The 13,143-nt window shown below is 39.0% G+C and overlaps 1 protein-coding gene, 1 long non-coding RNA gene and 1 pseudogene across 3 annotated transcripts in view; 2 read left to right on the top strand and 1 right to left on the bottom strand.

Moving 5' to 3' along the window:
• LOC307027236 overlaps positions 1-13,143 on the top strand; it is an 85,814-nt pseudogene that overhangs the window by 34,697 nt on the left and 37,974 nt on the right. The gene's annotated exons all lie outside the window — the stretch shown is intronic.
• On the bottom strand, positions 1,224-3,363 carry LOC307027240. The gene is made up of 2 exons (XR_013804576.1): positions 3,257-3,363; positions 1,224-1,815 (listed from the first exon to the last, which is right to left on the bottom strand). It is a non-coding gene; the product is annotated as an uncharacterized lncRNA (long non-coding RNA).
• On the top strand, positions 3,388-11,627 carry LOC307027233 (uncharacterized protein). Its single transcript, XM_079695444.1, has 3 exons — positions 3,388-3,478; positions 6,372-6,428; positions 10,204-11,627. The coding sequence occupies exons 2-3, from the start codon at positions 6,372-6,374 to the stop codon at positions 10,930-10,932; spliced, it is 786 nt and encodes a 261-aa protein (XP_079551570.1). The 5' UTR covers positions 3,388-3,478; the 3' UTR covers positions 10,933-11,627.

The raw sequence follows: 13,143 nt of genomic DNA, 5'->3' as shown, positions 1-13,143 counted from the left end.
GAATCCACACTGGAGAAAAGCCTTTCACCTGTGACCAGTGTGAGAAGAGCTTTAGCCAGTCAGGCAATTTGAGGATCCACCAGCGAATCCATACTGGAGAAAAGCCTTTCACCTGTGACCAGTGTGAGAAGAGCTTTAAACGGTCATTCAATTTAAGGGTCCACCAGAGAATCCACACTGGAGAAAAACCCTACTCCTGTGACCAGTGTGAGAAGAGTTTCACGGACTCACTCTCATTGAAGCGCCACCAGCAAATCCACTCCTTTGAACAGTGGAAGAAAGAGTTCAGTGACTCATACAGTGTGAATCTCCACCAGCCTACCCACACTGGAGAAAAACCTGACGTCTGTGCTCCCTGTGAGAAGAGTCTCAGAGAACCAGACCACATGGGAGAACACCTTCACTAGTGCACTGAGACTGGTCAGAAAGAGTGAGATGGACTGTTTGACACAACTCACTGTTAAAAGATGTTGTGTTGATTTAAAAAAGTTGTTCAAATGTTCTCAATAATATTCAAATGCATGCACTTAAAGTTCAACTTGCAGGTTTGTAAAAAAAATAGATTTATGCTTAACCTTGCCTGAAAATTACAATTGAAAAAAGTTAATGCAGGATTTGATATGTTTTTCAAGACATAAGTGCAGGAATTCAGAGGAAAGGAGCCGTTTTGAGCTCTGCTACTAAAGAGTGCTTTTTTTTTTAACGTCATACGTCAAACGCGTCATATTACGTCACATGGGGGAGCAATTTTCTCGGACTCGTTCTCTGCCCAATCCATGGTAGTAGTTTGTAGTGGTTGTGATTTAGTGAGCTGGTATTTTTTTGGTAATTTTACATTGCATTTCACCATTTTTCATCACAGCTCACCATCTGGTCTTGGCCATAGTGGAGTTTGGAGTGTGACTGTTTGAGGTTGTGGACAGGTGTCTTTTATACTGATAACGAGTTCAAACAGGTGCCATTAATACAGTTAACAAGTGGAGGACAGAGGAGGCTCTTAAAGAAGAAGTTAAAGGTCTGTGAGAGCCAGAAATCTTGTTTGTTTGTAGGTGACCAAATACTTATTTTTCACCATAATTTGCAAATAAATTCTTTAAAAATCAGACAGTCATTTTCTGGATGTTTCTTCTCATTTTGTCTCTCATAGTTGATGTATACCTAGGATGAAAATTACAGGCCTCTCGCACAATTGGTGGCTGACTAAATACTTTTTTGCCCAACTGTAGGTATGGCCCTACAATATATTATTCAAATATAGCATGATAGGTCCACTTTAAATGTAATAATGTTATAAATATGTGGTAATTTAACAACACACTAAAGCCTACTGATTTCTAAAAGTGTGCATAGAGCCTTTAGTCTCATATAAGCTAGATAGAGCATCGCTTTGAACCATAAACTATTACTGTTGCTGAATGTACTCCATTGAGGCCATTTTACCATCAGAAAGAGGTTCCACAGGGGTCTATCCTTGGGCCATTCATATTTACATTAGATGTTACTATTAGAGTATTCGTTATTCTCGCGTCCAGGAGAGAAGCTTAGGATAAATGAGACCAATGGAGTCTCTGGCATAAGGTTCAAATGGGTACTTTAATTAAAATGGCGCGGTAATGTTACAGGCAGAAGATGGTTCTGTGGAAGAGAGAAGCTGCAGCTCCCTCTCGCAGTCGCGGCCGTGGAGAAGAGACTCCACACACATTTGTCTTTCCCGCTTGCATCCCCCATCGCTCCTCCTCTCTGGGGGCTGTGGTGACATTTGTGTTGTTTTTAACCAATACATTTAGAATATAAGCTTCCCTTTTTTTCTTGTTCCTGTTGGGAAAAATAAAAAATGAATACTGTGTAAATGAAATTATTGTTTTGCACATGTATATTATAGAAAATAACACTTATGTTTACATATTCCCTGGTTTTTTCAGGTCACATTTGATCTATATGATGGAGCCATTGGATTTGTCAATATAAGAAATCAAAACCAAACCATATTCTTCCAAACTCTCTGCTGTAGTCTGACCACCAGAAAACTATTGATGTGTGTAGTGAGTTAGGTAGAAATATACGGTATAATAGTAACGTTATTGAAGATGATGCCATGTTTATTGAAGATTTTACATTATAAATCTTCCCCAAAATTATTCAAAAGCACATTCTTCCAAACTCTGCTGTAGTCTGACCAACAGGAGACTATTGATGTGTGTAGTGAGTTTGGTAGCACTCCACTGTATAATAGTGAAGTTATTGAAGATTATACCATAGTTATTGAAGATGTTACACTATAAATATTTCCCAAAATTATTCAAAAGCACATTCTTCCAAACTCTCTGCTGTAGTCTGACCAACAGGAGACTATTGATGTGTGTAGTGAGTTTGGTAGAAATATACGGTATAATAGTGAAGTGATTTAATATTATTGTATTCTCTTTTTTCGGTGTTGCACTTTGCAGACGGTACCTGAGCACTCGTTTCTTCTCCGGCTGCGGAAAGAGACCAATTTAATGTGTCCAGCTCGGAAGACGGCGCATATTGCCTTTTTTTTTTTATCAACATGTGATTGTAGTTCGTTGTCAACCTTACCACGGTACTTAGGAGACGTAATTTGTGTCTGAATAACGTTTTGTTCATCAGTTATTGATCCGTGAAATCCGAATCTGCCAATATCGTTCTAACTTTACTCAACTCGCAGCAGCGCGGATTCGATCAATTGCTATAAAATAACTCTGCTACTACTACAGACGGTGTAAATCTATTACAGGTTGAGGTAGAAACCATGGTGGAACAGCTGATAATAACAGTGTGCAGAGTTTTAAAGCGATCAAGTCATATTACAGGATAAAGGAAATACAGTTTCAACTGCCGTTGCAGTTCAAATCACAGACTGTGTGAACGTGAAAATGAATAGAATATCCCCTCCCGTCTTCAGAGCAATCTGACTATTATAACATTAGCGTTAAGAAAGCTTACTTAAATATCTGCCACAACATAAGTAAACAGATCAAAGTAACATTACATACCCTCAGGGGCGCCGTAAGGGGGTGAAAAGTTAGGAGGATTCTAAGGGCCCGTGACTGACGGGGGCCCCGAAATGTTTAGAACATTAAGAAAAAAATGTTTAAGTAACCTTTCATCAATCCTCAATAATTAACATTAATAGAACGTTATATTGATAAAGTATTCACTAAACTTACGATTAATTTAACTTATTTTCTTCCAAAAGTTAATTATCCAAAGCCTCTGTACACCCCCTTCTACTTACATGTAATGGTTTGGTCCTGCCTCCAAACGCGGTGCGGCACCGGCACTTGCAGAGAGTGAAAACATGTGAAGATGGATGCTAGTACTTAGCCTACAATTGTGTTTGTACGATGTCTCAACGACTCAAAAAGTCAGGCTCTAAGAAAAGAAGAGAAAGGAGAGAAAGACAAAGAGAGAGGAACTAAAGGGCGAAAGTATCTCACCCAGTTTTTCACAAGAAAAGGTATGGTCCATGAGTGGTGGAAATTATTCTGTTAGCTAATGTTTTGTTTTTACTAAGCTGACATTAAGTAGACTACTGTTAATATCTTTACAGAAAATTCAGAGGTTTTTCATTTCACTGCTCTTTTAGCTGACATTTAAAGGTAGGGTAGGTAATTCACTTCAGAAACACTTTTTGTTATATTCCACGGAATGCTCTTAACATCCCGATAGCAATGAATATATTAAATGCTTTGACAATAAATACATACAAACATTTCATCTGTGGAAGCCGTGGCGCTTTAAAAAGCACGACCAATCATCTGAGCCGGCCCGGCTAAAATAACTGGATGGCCTTCCTGCCTGTCAGCCTTCCATCTGTGCACAAACTTATATCGTGCCCTCATTGGTCATGTGCGCGTTTGTGTGTGTTGGAGGAGGGGCTCTGTAAGGAAGTCTGAAGGAAGGGGCAGATTTTTTTCGGTTGTGTACTTTCAAATTCTAGCGCACTCGAGCTGGTTTTTTCATTCTTACCTCCTTACCTTTAATAAATGCAGGCACATTTTTAGCGCCTATTCATACGAAATCAGTTGTCCCTCCCCCTGGTGCCAGGACCAACAGATCCATCTCTAAGCTCAGCAGCTCTGTCCCCCCATAATGCTGAACCTGAACCAGCTTTTCTCCCAACTGAAGGAGGTGAGCAGCATTGTGTTGAATGACATGAAACTTAACATATTTGAAGGGAGACTATATATATATATCAAAACAAAAAGCTAACATCTAATTTTAATTATACATTTCAAACACAGTATTTTCCCACATAGCCAATGATCTATATAAAACAAAAAACTGCTTTTAGTCTATTTGGATGACGGACAGTTTGAAGCGTTGAGTGAGTCTGTATTAGATAAACTACATGTTAATCGCGGACATTTTGGTTATGATATTAATACTAATGTTATTATATTGAAGCAGGGGTGGGGAACCTCCGGCCCCCGGGCCGTATACGGACCGCTAGACCATTTGGTACGGCCCTCGAGGTAATTTATAAACAAAGTGGCCTGTGCCTGGTGGTGGGGCCCAATGTGATATATTTCCATGGGGCCCAAAATCCCTGGCGGCGCCCCTGCGTACCCTACAGTCCGCGGCACTGTGAGTGCAGACGTCAATGTGTCCCATTATCACATCATATCACATCATAATGTATCATATATTTCCTTATCTGAGTCAGCTTACAGTGTCACATACTGTATGCAGAAGTATTATTTTAAGCAACACATTAACTTGAGGAAACACTCGAGTCAAATGTAATTAAAGTCAGATCCACTTGTTTAAATTTTAACTTCTTCATATTTGACTAATATTATAGTTCAGGAAGTATGACGCTGCCCTGTCAGTATGCTTCTCCATGTTTGTGATTGGTCGAATGCTCCAGATACCACCCCTTTTATGTGAACGTGCACCTAAATAGATAGGACACGGCTGGTTTGAGCGAACGAGTTGATAGCCAGCGTTGTAGGACAGTTTAGCGAGAGCGGCTTTGTTTTGGATTAAGTCAACCGGCTAACTCAAACATATCCAGGATATGTTGAACTAGATTCGAAGTATAGACCCCAGGCCTCTGGTCACAAAGTCAACCTCACATGATGATGGGATACCAGTTTTCAAGCACAGTAAATATTCTCTTCCCAGAGTATATGATGGGACCAAGGTGATGATGTAGTGACATGTGATGACATGGTTTTATTAATAATACTTTTGCTTTTCAATGTTTGCTATTTCAAACCATGAGCTGGTTCAAATAATATTTGCCTTACGATATGTTCTCATTTGTTTTATCACTACAGTTTTTAAGCTTTTGTGCTTTTCCTTGCCATAGTGAAAATGAATGAAATGTTCTCACTTGCTTGGTTTCAAAACATAACAAATGCCATAATCTGTTCATTGGGGACCATAACTGCTATTTTTCATTGCTGTTGCTGGCCACTATTGCTCATGTAAACCTACTACTGCTGCACCCCCTGTAATCTCAGATGCACCCCAAGTCATTTTGTTCTGGAACCGGGCCTGTACATGGCCATATACTAAACAAACTACAGAGCCCATTCCGTGGCTCTTTTGGTCAAAAAGGTTGCAGACCCCTGTACTAGGCCAAAATAGAGTCAAAGAGTATATGAGAGTGAGAGTGTGTTAATTAATATGTTTGGAGTAAGTCTGTAGATTTGCTTGTGTTTCATGTATAGACAATTTTAGACCACTGACATCATGATAATATATAATAATAATAATTCAAGTACATCCTTTCAAAAGGCTAGTCACATCCTCATGTAAATGGCAATGTAGCGAGTTCAGAAAAGTTATCGAGTTCATTTTTATTTATCGTACGATAAGTCAATGAATTGCTTATCGCGACAGGCCTATGCACACAATAACACAGTGGAAACAAACATGTGTTTGACTTTCATTAGTGAATGAAACGTTGTGCCCTTTATAGTCTGTGTCCAATATCGTGTATTTTTATATATTGTATATATATGCTAAAGTTCCGCTACTGACACGATAGCAGTCATTTAGTGCGCATATGTGTAATTAAACCCATGATATCAAAATCTCACTCCAGCCAGCTACCCAAAGTTGGCAACCCTGATTTATATTTGTAATATATAGTTTTACCTCTTTTTAAAGCTGCATTTATTTAAAAAAAATGCACAAACTAAAGCACAACAAGATATGTCTCTATATGTGTCAGATGTGCAAGTGTCTAACTGGATGGACTCTATCTCTCTTTGAGCTTTGTGGTAGTGATTGTTTTGTCAAATGAATGGTCTCAAGGTTAACATTTAGAAAAATACTAAATGTTCATTTTAATTCCTGTAGTTGGCTAATAAGTAATATGGTAATCTCTGTTATTGCAGATGGCTGAACTTCAGGTAGACGATAACACAAGCAGCAGAATGACTTCATCAGTAGAGGTAAGTTACTTTAACTTTTAAAAGTGAAAATCCTGCTTAAATAATTATTCATATTTGAGTGAAAACAATGACATTCTGTGTAAAGTTTAGCCGTCTAGAGTCCTGTTGATTTAAGTTTTCAGAATTGTTTACATGGTTGCATTTGAATCTAAACAATGAAGAATTAAAAAAGCATTCGTTAAACTGAGTGAATCATATTGGTTGCTAGGAAACATCTGGCAAAATCAATCAAAGATGTAAACAGGAATTCACCTGTAGAAAATAGTGAGTGCTAAAGCTAAAGTAGCATATACAAGGAGATGGTAACATCTGGGGCCTCATTTATAAAGGGATATATGCTCAAAAAATGACGTACGCCAGTTTCTACGCAATGTTTGCGATTTATAAAATACTAACTTGACGTGAAAATGTGCGGTCCTCCACGCAAACGATCCGACCTCCATGCTGCTACTCTGGTTCAAACTGCATCCACCAAACAATATGATTTATCTCGACCTCCCCAAAATAACCGAAATCTGACACGGTGCGAGATGTATTTGTTAGCTGATCTGTCGTCATTTCCTGCGATCTTCTTCATAAAGTCAGTCAAAATGAATGAATGGGCGTTTCTTTGACTATTTATAGGCAAATATGGGTGTTACGTGAAGCCCGCAAAAGCTGCACCGCATTTCGAGTCGGTTGTTATTTATAAAGGGAAACAGGCGAAGGAAGTGCCGTACGCACTTTCCTCGCCGGACGCAATGTTTTTTTAATCGGAAAATGTCGGAACATTTCTGTACCTATTTTTTTAATTTCTACTACGTAGGCAACCTAACCACTTGGATCCTGCGCACGGCGTTATAAATGAGGCCCCTGATCATTCACATTTACTCAGAGGTGGGAGAAGTACTCAGATCTTGTACTTGAGTAAAAGTAGAAGTACTCAGAGATCTTGTACCAGATATGTTTTATAATGATTGATCATTAAAGTGTTATCAAAGCTGGTAAAGGTGCAGCTAGTTTGAATGACTTTGTATACTGCAGGGTAGCTTGTGGATTTACTCCAGGTGGAACTAAAGTCTGATTTAACACTTGATTATATTTCACATTATTCATCCACATCTGTCGAGTAACTAAACGTATTAAATACATGGAGTGGAGTAGAAGTACACCATTTACCTCTGAACTGTAGTGGAGTAGAAGTACACAGTAGCATAACATGGACATACTCAAGTAAAGTACAATTACCTCAAAATTGTACTTAAGTAAAAGTACCTGAGTAAATGTACTTCCTACCTCTGAATTTACTGATATAATGTGATCATTTAATGTTCATTATTTTCAAATTCACGGTGTAGATATTTTAATAGCTAGTGATACCTGGATACTAAAACTAATGTATAAAACAATTAAATTAGTTTGTGTGCTTCAACCCTTTTAGTTTTTTGTATTTAGCTACAGTATACATAATTCTAACCTTATAACAGATCAAATATGCAATATTCCATCATGATATTGGTTGAAAAAACACATTTAGATTTTGCATTTTCTGAATAATATTTAAAAAAAATGTGTTTGTGAGAGCCAACCCCCTTGTATTTATTCAAAACATAAAAACAAATCATTCTGAATCAATCAACCAATCAGTGCGTCTTTGTGCAGAAGTTGTATCAAGTTAATGGGTATTTATACTTCTTCCTTTATTCAGCGGTATTTTAGGCTACAACGAGTCAGAATGCATTCTCGGTTTTCATTAAAAGACTTACTTTACTTCTTTCATGTCCATTTTGAACTTGCATCAAGACATTTATGTGTCCTCTAATACAGTGTTTTTCAAAGGAGGGGGCCCGACCCCCCGGGGGCCCGCCAGGGGGGTCACGCAGAGTTCGAGGGGAAGTGGGATTTGTTTTTTTTAAAGTTACATTTTTTCTTTTTTTTAAAAATCTTTTTAGATGTTATTAATAACTGCATATCTATCAATCTATGTGTCCTTTGATGCCAATCTTTTAATATTTTTTGTTTTTGAATCACACGACTGCCCTTCAAGCCAATCAGAAGCGAGCTGCCGCTATTGAGAGTGAAACTCAATCAATCAATCAATGTTTATTTATATAGCCCAATATCACAAATGTTACATTTGTCTCAGTGGACTTCACAGTTTGTACAGAATATCAGTATGACAATACAACACCCTCTGTCCTTAGACCCTCACATCGTACTAGGAAAAACTTCCAGAGAAAAAAACCCACAGTTTAAAGGGAAAAATGGGAGAAACCTCAGGGAGAGCAACAGAGGAGGGATCCCTCTCCCAGGACGGACAGACGTGCAATAGATGCCGTGTGTAAATTGAAAAGATAATACATTTACAACATAGGTAGTCCAAATGTTTGGAAATGCATGTGTCTATAATAGGAAGATGAATCCACGAGGATATCCATCCAGGACTTATGATCCAGGACCACAGCCACGACTCAAGATCCAGGACTCGCGATCCATGACACAGGACCGCAGGATCATCCATGACTCCGGATCCCGGCGTATATAGACACCAAAAAGAAGGAAATTTGGGGAAGCTGGGTTAATCGGAACATGAGAGTACACAGGTATAGACAGAGAGAAGGAAGAAGTAAGATGTCCCCCCACAAACTAAGCCTATATCAGCAAAACTAGGGGCTGAATCTAATCAGCCCTAACTATAAGCTTTATCAAAAAGGAAGGTCTTAAGCGCACTCTTAAAAATGGATAGGGTGTCTGCCGCCCGAACACAAACTGGAAGCTGATTCCACAAAAGTGGAGCTTGATAAGAAAAGGCTCTGGCTCCCATTGTACTTTTAGAGACTCTAGGAACAACCAACAACCCTGCATTCTTGGAACGCAATGCCCTAGTAGGACAGTAGGGTATAATGAGTTCTTTAAGGTAAGATGGCGCCTGCCCATTAAGGGCTTTGTAGGCGAGAAGAAGAATTTTAAATTCTATCCTGTGTTCTATAGGGAGCCAGTGTAAGGCAGCCAGAACAGGAGTAATGTGGTCCCTTTTCCTAACTCTGGTTAGTACACGAGCTGCAGCATTTTGAATCAGCTGAAGCGACTTGACTGACTTCTTGGTACACCCTGATAATAAGGAGTTACAATAATCCAGCCTTGAAGTAACAAATGCATGGTCTAGTTTCTCTGCATCGTTTTGAGGCAAGATATGCCTGATTTTTGCAATGTTACGTAGATGGAAGTAGGCGGTCCTTGAAATTGATTTTATGTGGGTGTTAAAGGATAAATCCTGATCAAATATAACACCAAGATTCCTTATAGTCTCACTGGAGGCCAAATGAATGCCATCCATAGTTAGTATATCTTTAGATAATTTGTTTCGTAGATTCTTCGGGCCAAGTACAATAACTTCAGTTTTGGTCGTGTTTAACATCAAAAAATGTAAGGTCATCCACGTTTTTAAGTCCTTGAGGCAGTCTTGAATTTTATTTAGATGATTAATTTCATCAGGCTTGATTGATAAATATAGTTGAGTATCATCCGCATAACAATGAAAGTTTACAGAATGATTCCTTATAATATTGCCTAACGGAAGCATATATAGTGTGAACAAAATAGGTCCAAGCACTGAGCCCTGTGGCACTCCATGGCTAACTTTGGTTTGCATGGAAGATTCATCGTTGACACGTACAAACTAAGAGCGTTCAGATAGATAGGACCTAAACCAGCCTAAAGCAGTTCCCTGTATGCCAACTAAGTGCTCTAGTCTTTGCAATAGGATATCATGTTGATTTGTTGTTTTGTTTTATAGGAAGAGACCTGCATAAACCCAGATAGGGTTTATGACGAGGGGGAGAAGAGTATTTTCGGTCAACATCAGTCTACAGACACGATAGGAAAACCACACACCTGTGACCGGTGTGAGAAGAGTTTCTGGAGTTCAAGGAATTTGAAGGTTCACCAGCGAACCCACACTGGAGAAAAACCCTACTCCTGTAACCAGTGTGAGAAGAGCTTTAGCCAGTCAGGCTATTTCAAGGTTCACCAGCGAATCCACACTGGAGAAAAGCCTTTCACCTGTGACCAGTGTGAGAAGAGCTTTAGCCGGTCATTCGATTTGACGATCCACAAGCGAATCCACACTGGAGAAAAGCCTTTCACCTGTGACCAGTGTGAGAAGAGCTTTAGCCGGTCAGGCAATTTGAGGACCCACCAGCGAATCCATACTGGAGAAAAGCCTTTCACCTGTGACCAGTGTGAGACGAGCTTTAGACGGTCATTCGATTTAAGGGTCCACCAGAGAATCCACACTGGAGAAAAACCCTACTCCTGTGACCAGTGTGAGAAGAGTTTCACGGACTCACTCTCATTGAAGCGCCACCAGCAAATCCACTCCTTTGAACAGTGGAAGAAAGAGTTCAGTGACTCATACAGTGTGAATCTCCACCAGCCTACCCACACTGGAGAAAAACCTGACGTCTGTGCTCCCTGTGAGAAGAGTCTCAGAGAACCAGACCACATGGGAGAACACCTTCACTAGTGCACTGAGACTGGTCAGAAAGAGTGAGATGGACTGTTTGACACAACTCACTGTTAAAAGATGTTGTGTTGATTTAAAAAAGTTGTTCAAATGTTCTCAATAATATTCAAATGCATGCACTTAAAGTTCAACTTGCAGGTTTGTAAAAAAAATAGATTTATGCTTAACCTTGCCTGAAAATTACAATTGAAAAAAGTTAATGCAGGATTTGATATGTTTTTCAAGACATAAGTGCAGGAATTCAGAGGAAAGGAGCCGTTTTGAGCTCTGCTACTAAAGAGTGCTTTTTTTTTAACGTCATACGTCAAACGCGTCATATTACGTCACATGGGGGAGCAACTTTCTCGGACTCGTTCTCTGCCCAATCCATGGTAGTAGTTTGTAGTGGTTGTGATTTAGTGAGCTGGTATTTTTTTGGTAATTTTACATTGCATTTCACCATTTTTCATCACAGCTCACCATCTGGTCTTGGCCATAGTGGAGTTTGGAGTGTGACTGTTTGAGGTTGTGGACAGGTGTCTTTTATACTGATAACGAGTTCAAACAGGTGCCATTAATACAGTTAACAAGTGGAGGACAGAGGAGGCTCTTAAAGAAGAAGTTAAAGGTCTGTGAGAGCCAGAAATCTTGTTTGTTTGTAGGTGACCAAATACTTATTTTTCACCATAATTTGCAAATAAATTCTTTAAAAATCAGACAGTCATTTTCTGGATGTTTTTCTTCTCATTTTGTCTCTCATAGTTGAGGTATACCTAGGATGAAAATTACAGGCCTCTCGCACAATTGGTGGCTGACTAAATACTTTTTTGCCCAACTGTAGGTATGGCCCTACAATATATTATTCAAATATAGCATGATACGTCCACTTTAAATGTAATAATGTTATAAATATGTGGTAATTTAACAACACACTAAAGCCTACTGATTTCTAAAAGTGTGCATAGAGCCTTTAGTCTCATATAAGCTAGATAGAGCATCGCTTTGAACCATAAACTATTACTGTTGCTGAATGTACTCCATTGAGGCCATTTTACCATCAGAAAGAGGTTCCACAGGGGTCTATCCTTGGGCCATTCATATTTACATTAGATGTTACTATTAGAGTATTCGTTATTCTCGCGTCCAGGAGAGAAGCTTAGGATAAATGAGACCAATGGAGTCTCTGGCATAAGGTTCAAATGGGTACTTTAATTAAAATGGCGCGGTAATGTTACAGGCAGAAGATGGTTCTGTGGAAGAGAGAAGCTGCAGCTCCCTCTCGCAGTCGCGGCCGTGGAGAAGAGACTCCACACACATTTGTCTTTCCCGCTTGCATCCCCCATCGCTCCTCCTCTCTGGGGGCTGTGGTGACATTTGTGTTGTTTTTAACCAATACATTTAGAATATAAGCTTCCCTTTTTTTCTTGTTCCTGTTGAGAAAAATAAAAAATGAATACTGTGTAAATGAAATTATTGTTTTGCACATGTATATTATAGAAAATAACACTTATGTTTACATATTCCCTGGTTTTTTCAGGTCACATTTGATCTATATGATGGAGCCATTGGATTTGTCAATATAAGAAATCAAAACCAAACCATATTCTTCCAAACTCTCTGCTGTAGTCTGACCACCAGAAGACTATTGATGTGTGTAGTGAGTTAGGTAGAAATATACGGTATAATAGTAACGTTATTGAAGATGATGCCATGTTTATTGAAGATTTTACATTATAAATATTCCCCAAAATTATTCAAAAGCACATTCTTCCAAACTCTCTGCTGTAGTCTGACCAACAGGAGACTATTGATGTGTGTAGTGAGTTTGGTAGCACTCCACTGTATAATAGTGAAGTTATTGAAGATTATACCATAGTTATTGAAGATGTTACACTATAAATATTTCCCAAAATTATTCAAAAGCACATTCTTCCAAACTCTCTGCTGTAGTCTGAGCAACAGGAGACTATTGATGTGTGTAGTGAGTTTGGTAGAAATATACTGTATAATAGTGAAGTGATTGAATATTATTGTATTCTCTTTTTTCGGTGTTGCACTTTGCAGACGGTCCCTGAGCACTCGTTTCTTCTCCGGCTGCGGAAAGAGACCAATTTAATGTGTCCAGCTCGGAGGACGGCGCATATTGCCTTTTTTTTTTTATCAACATGTGATTGTAGTTCGTTTTCAACCTTACCACGGTACTTAGGAGACGTAATTTGTGTCTGAATAACG

The sequence above is a fragment of the Notothenia rossii genome (assembly GCF_949606895.1).
Source record: "Notothenia rossii genome assembly, contig: scaffold_99, whole genome shotgun sequence".
In the NCBI taxonomy this organism is placed as follows: Eukaryota; Metazoa; Chordata; class Actinopteri; order Perciformes; family Nototheniidae; genus Notothenia; species Notothenia rossii.
This window is presented reverse-complemented; position numbering and strand designations above follow the sequence as displayed.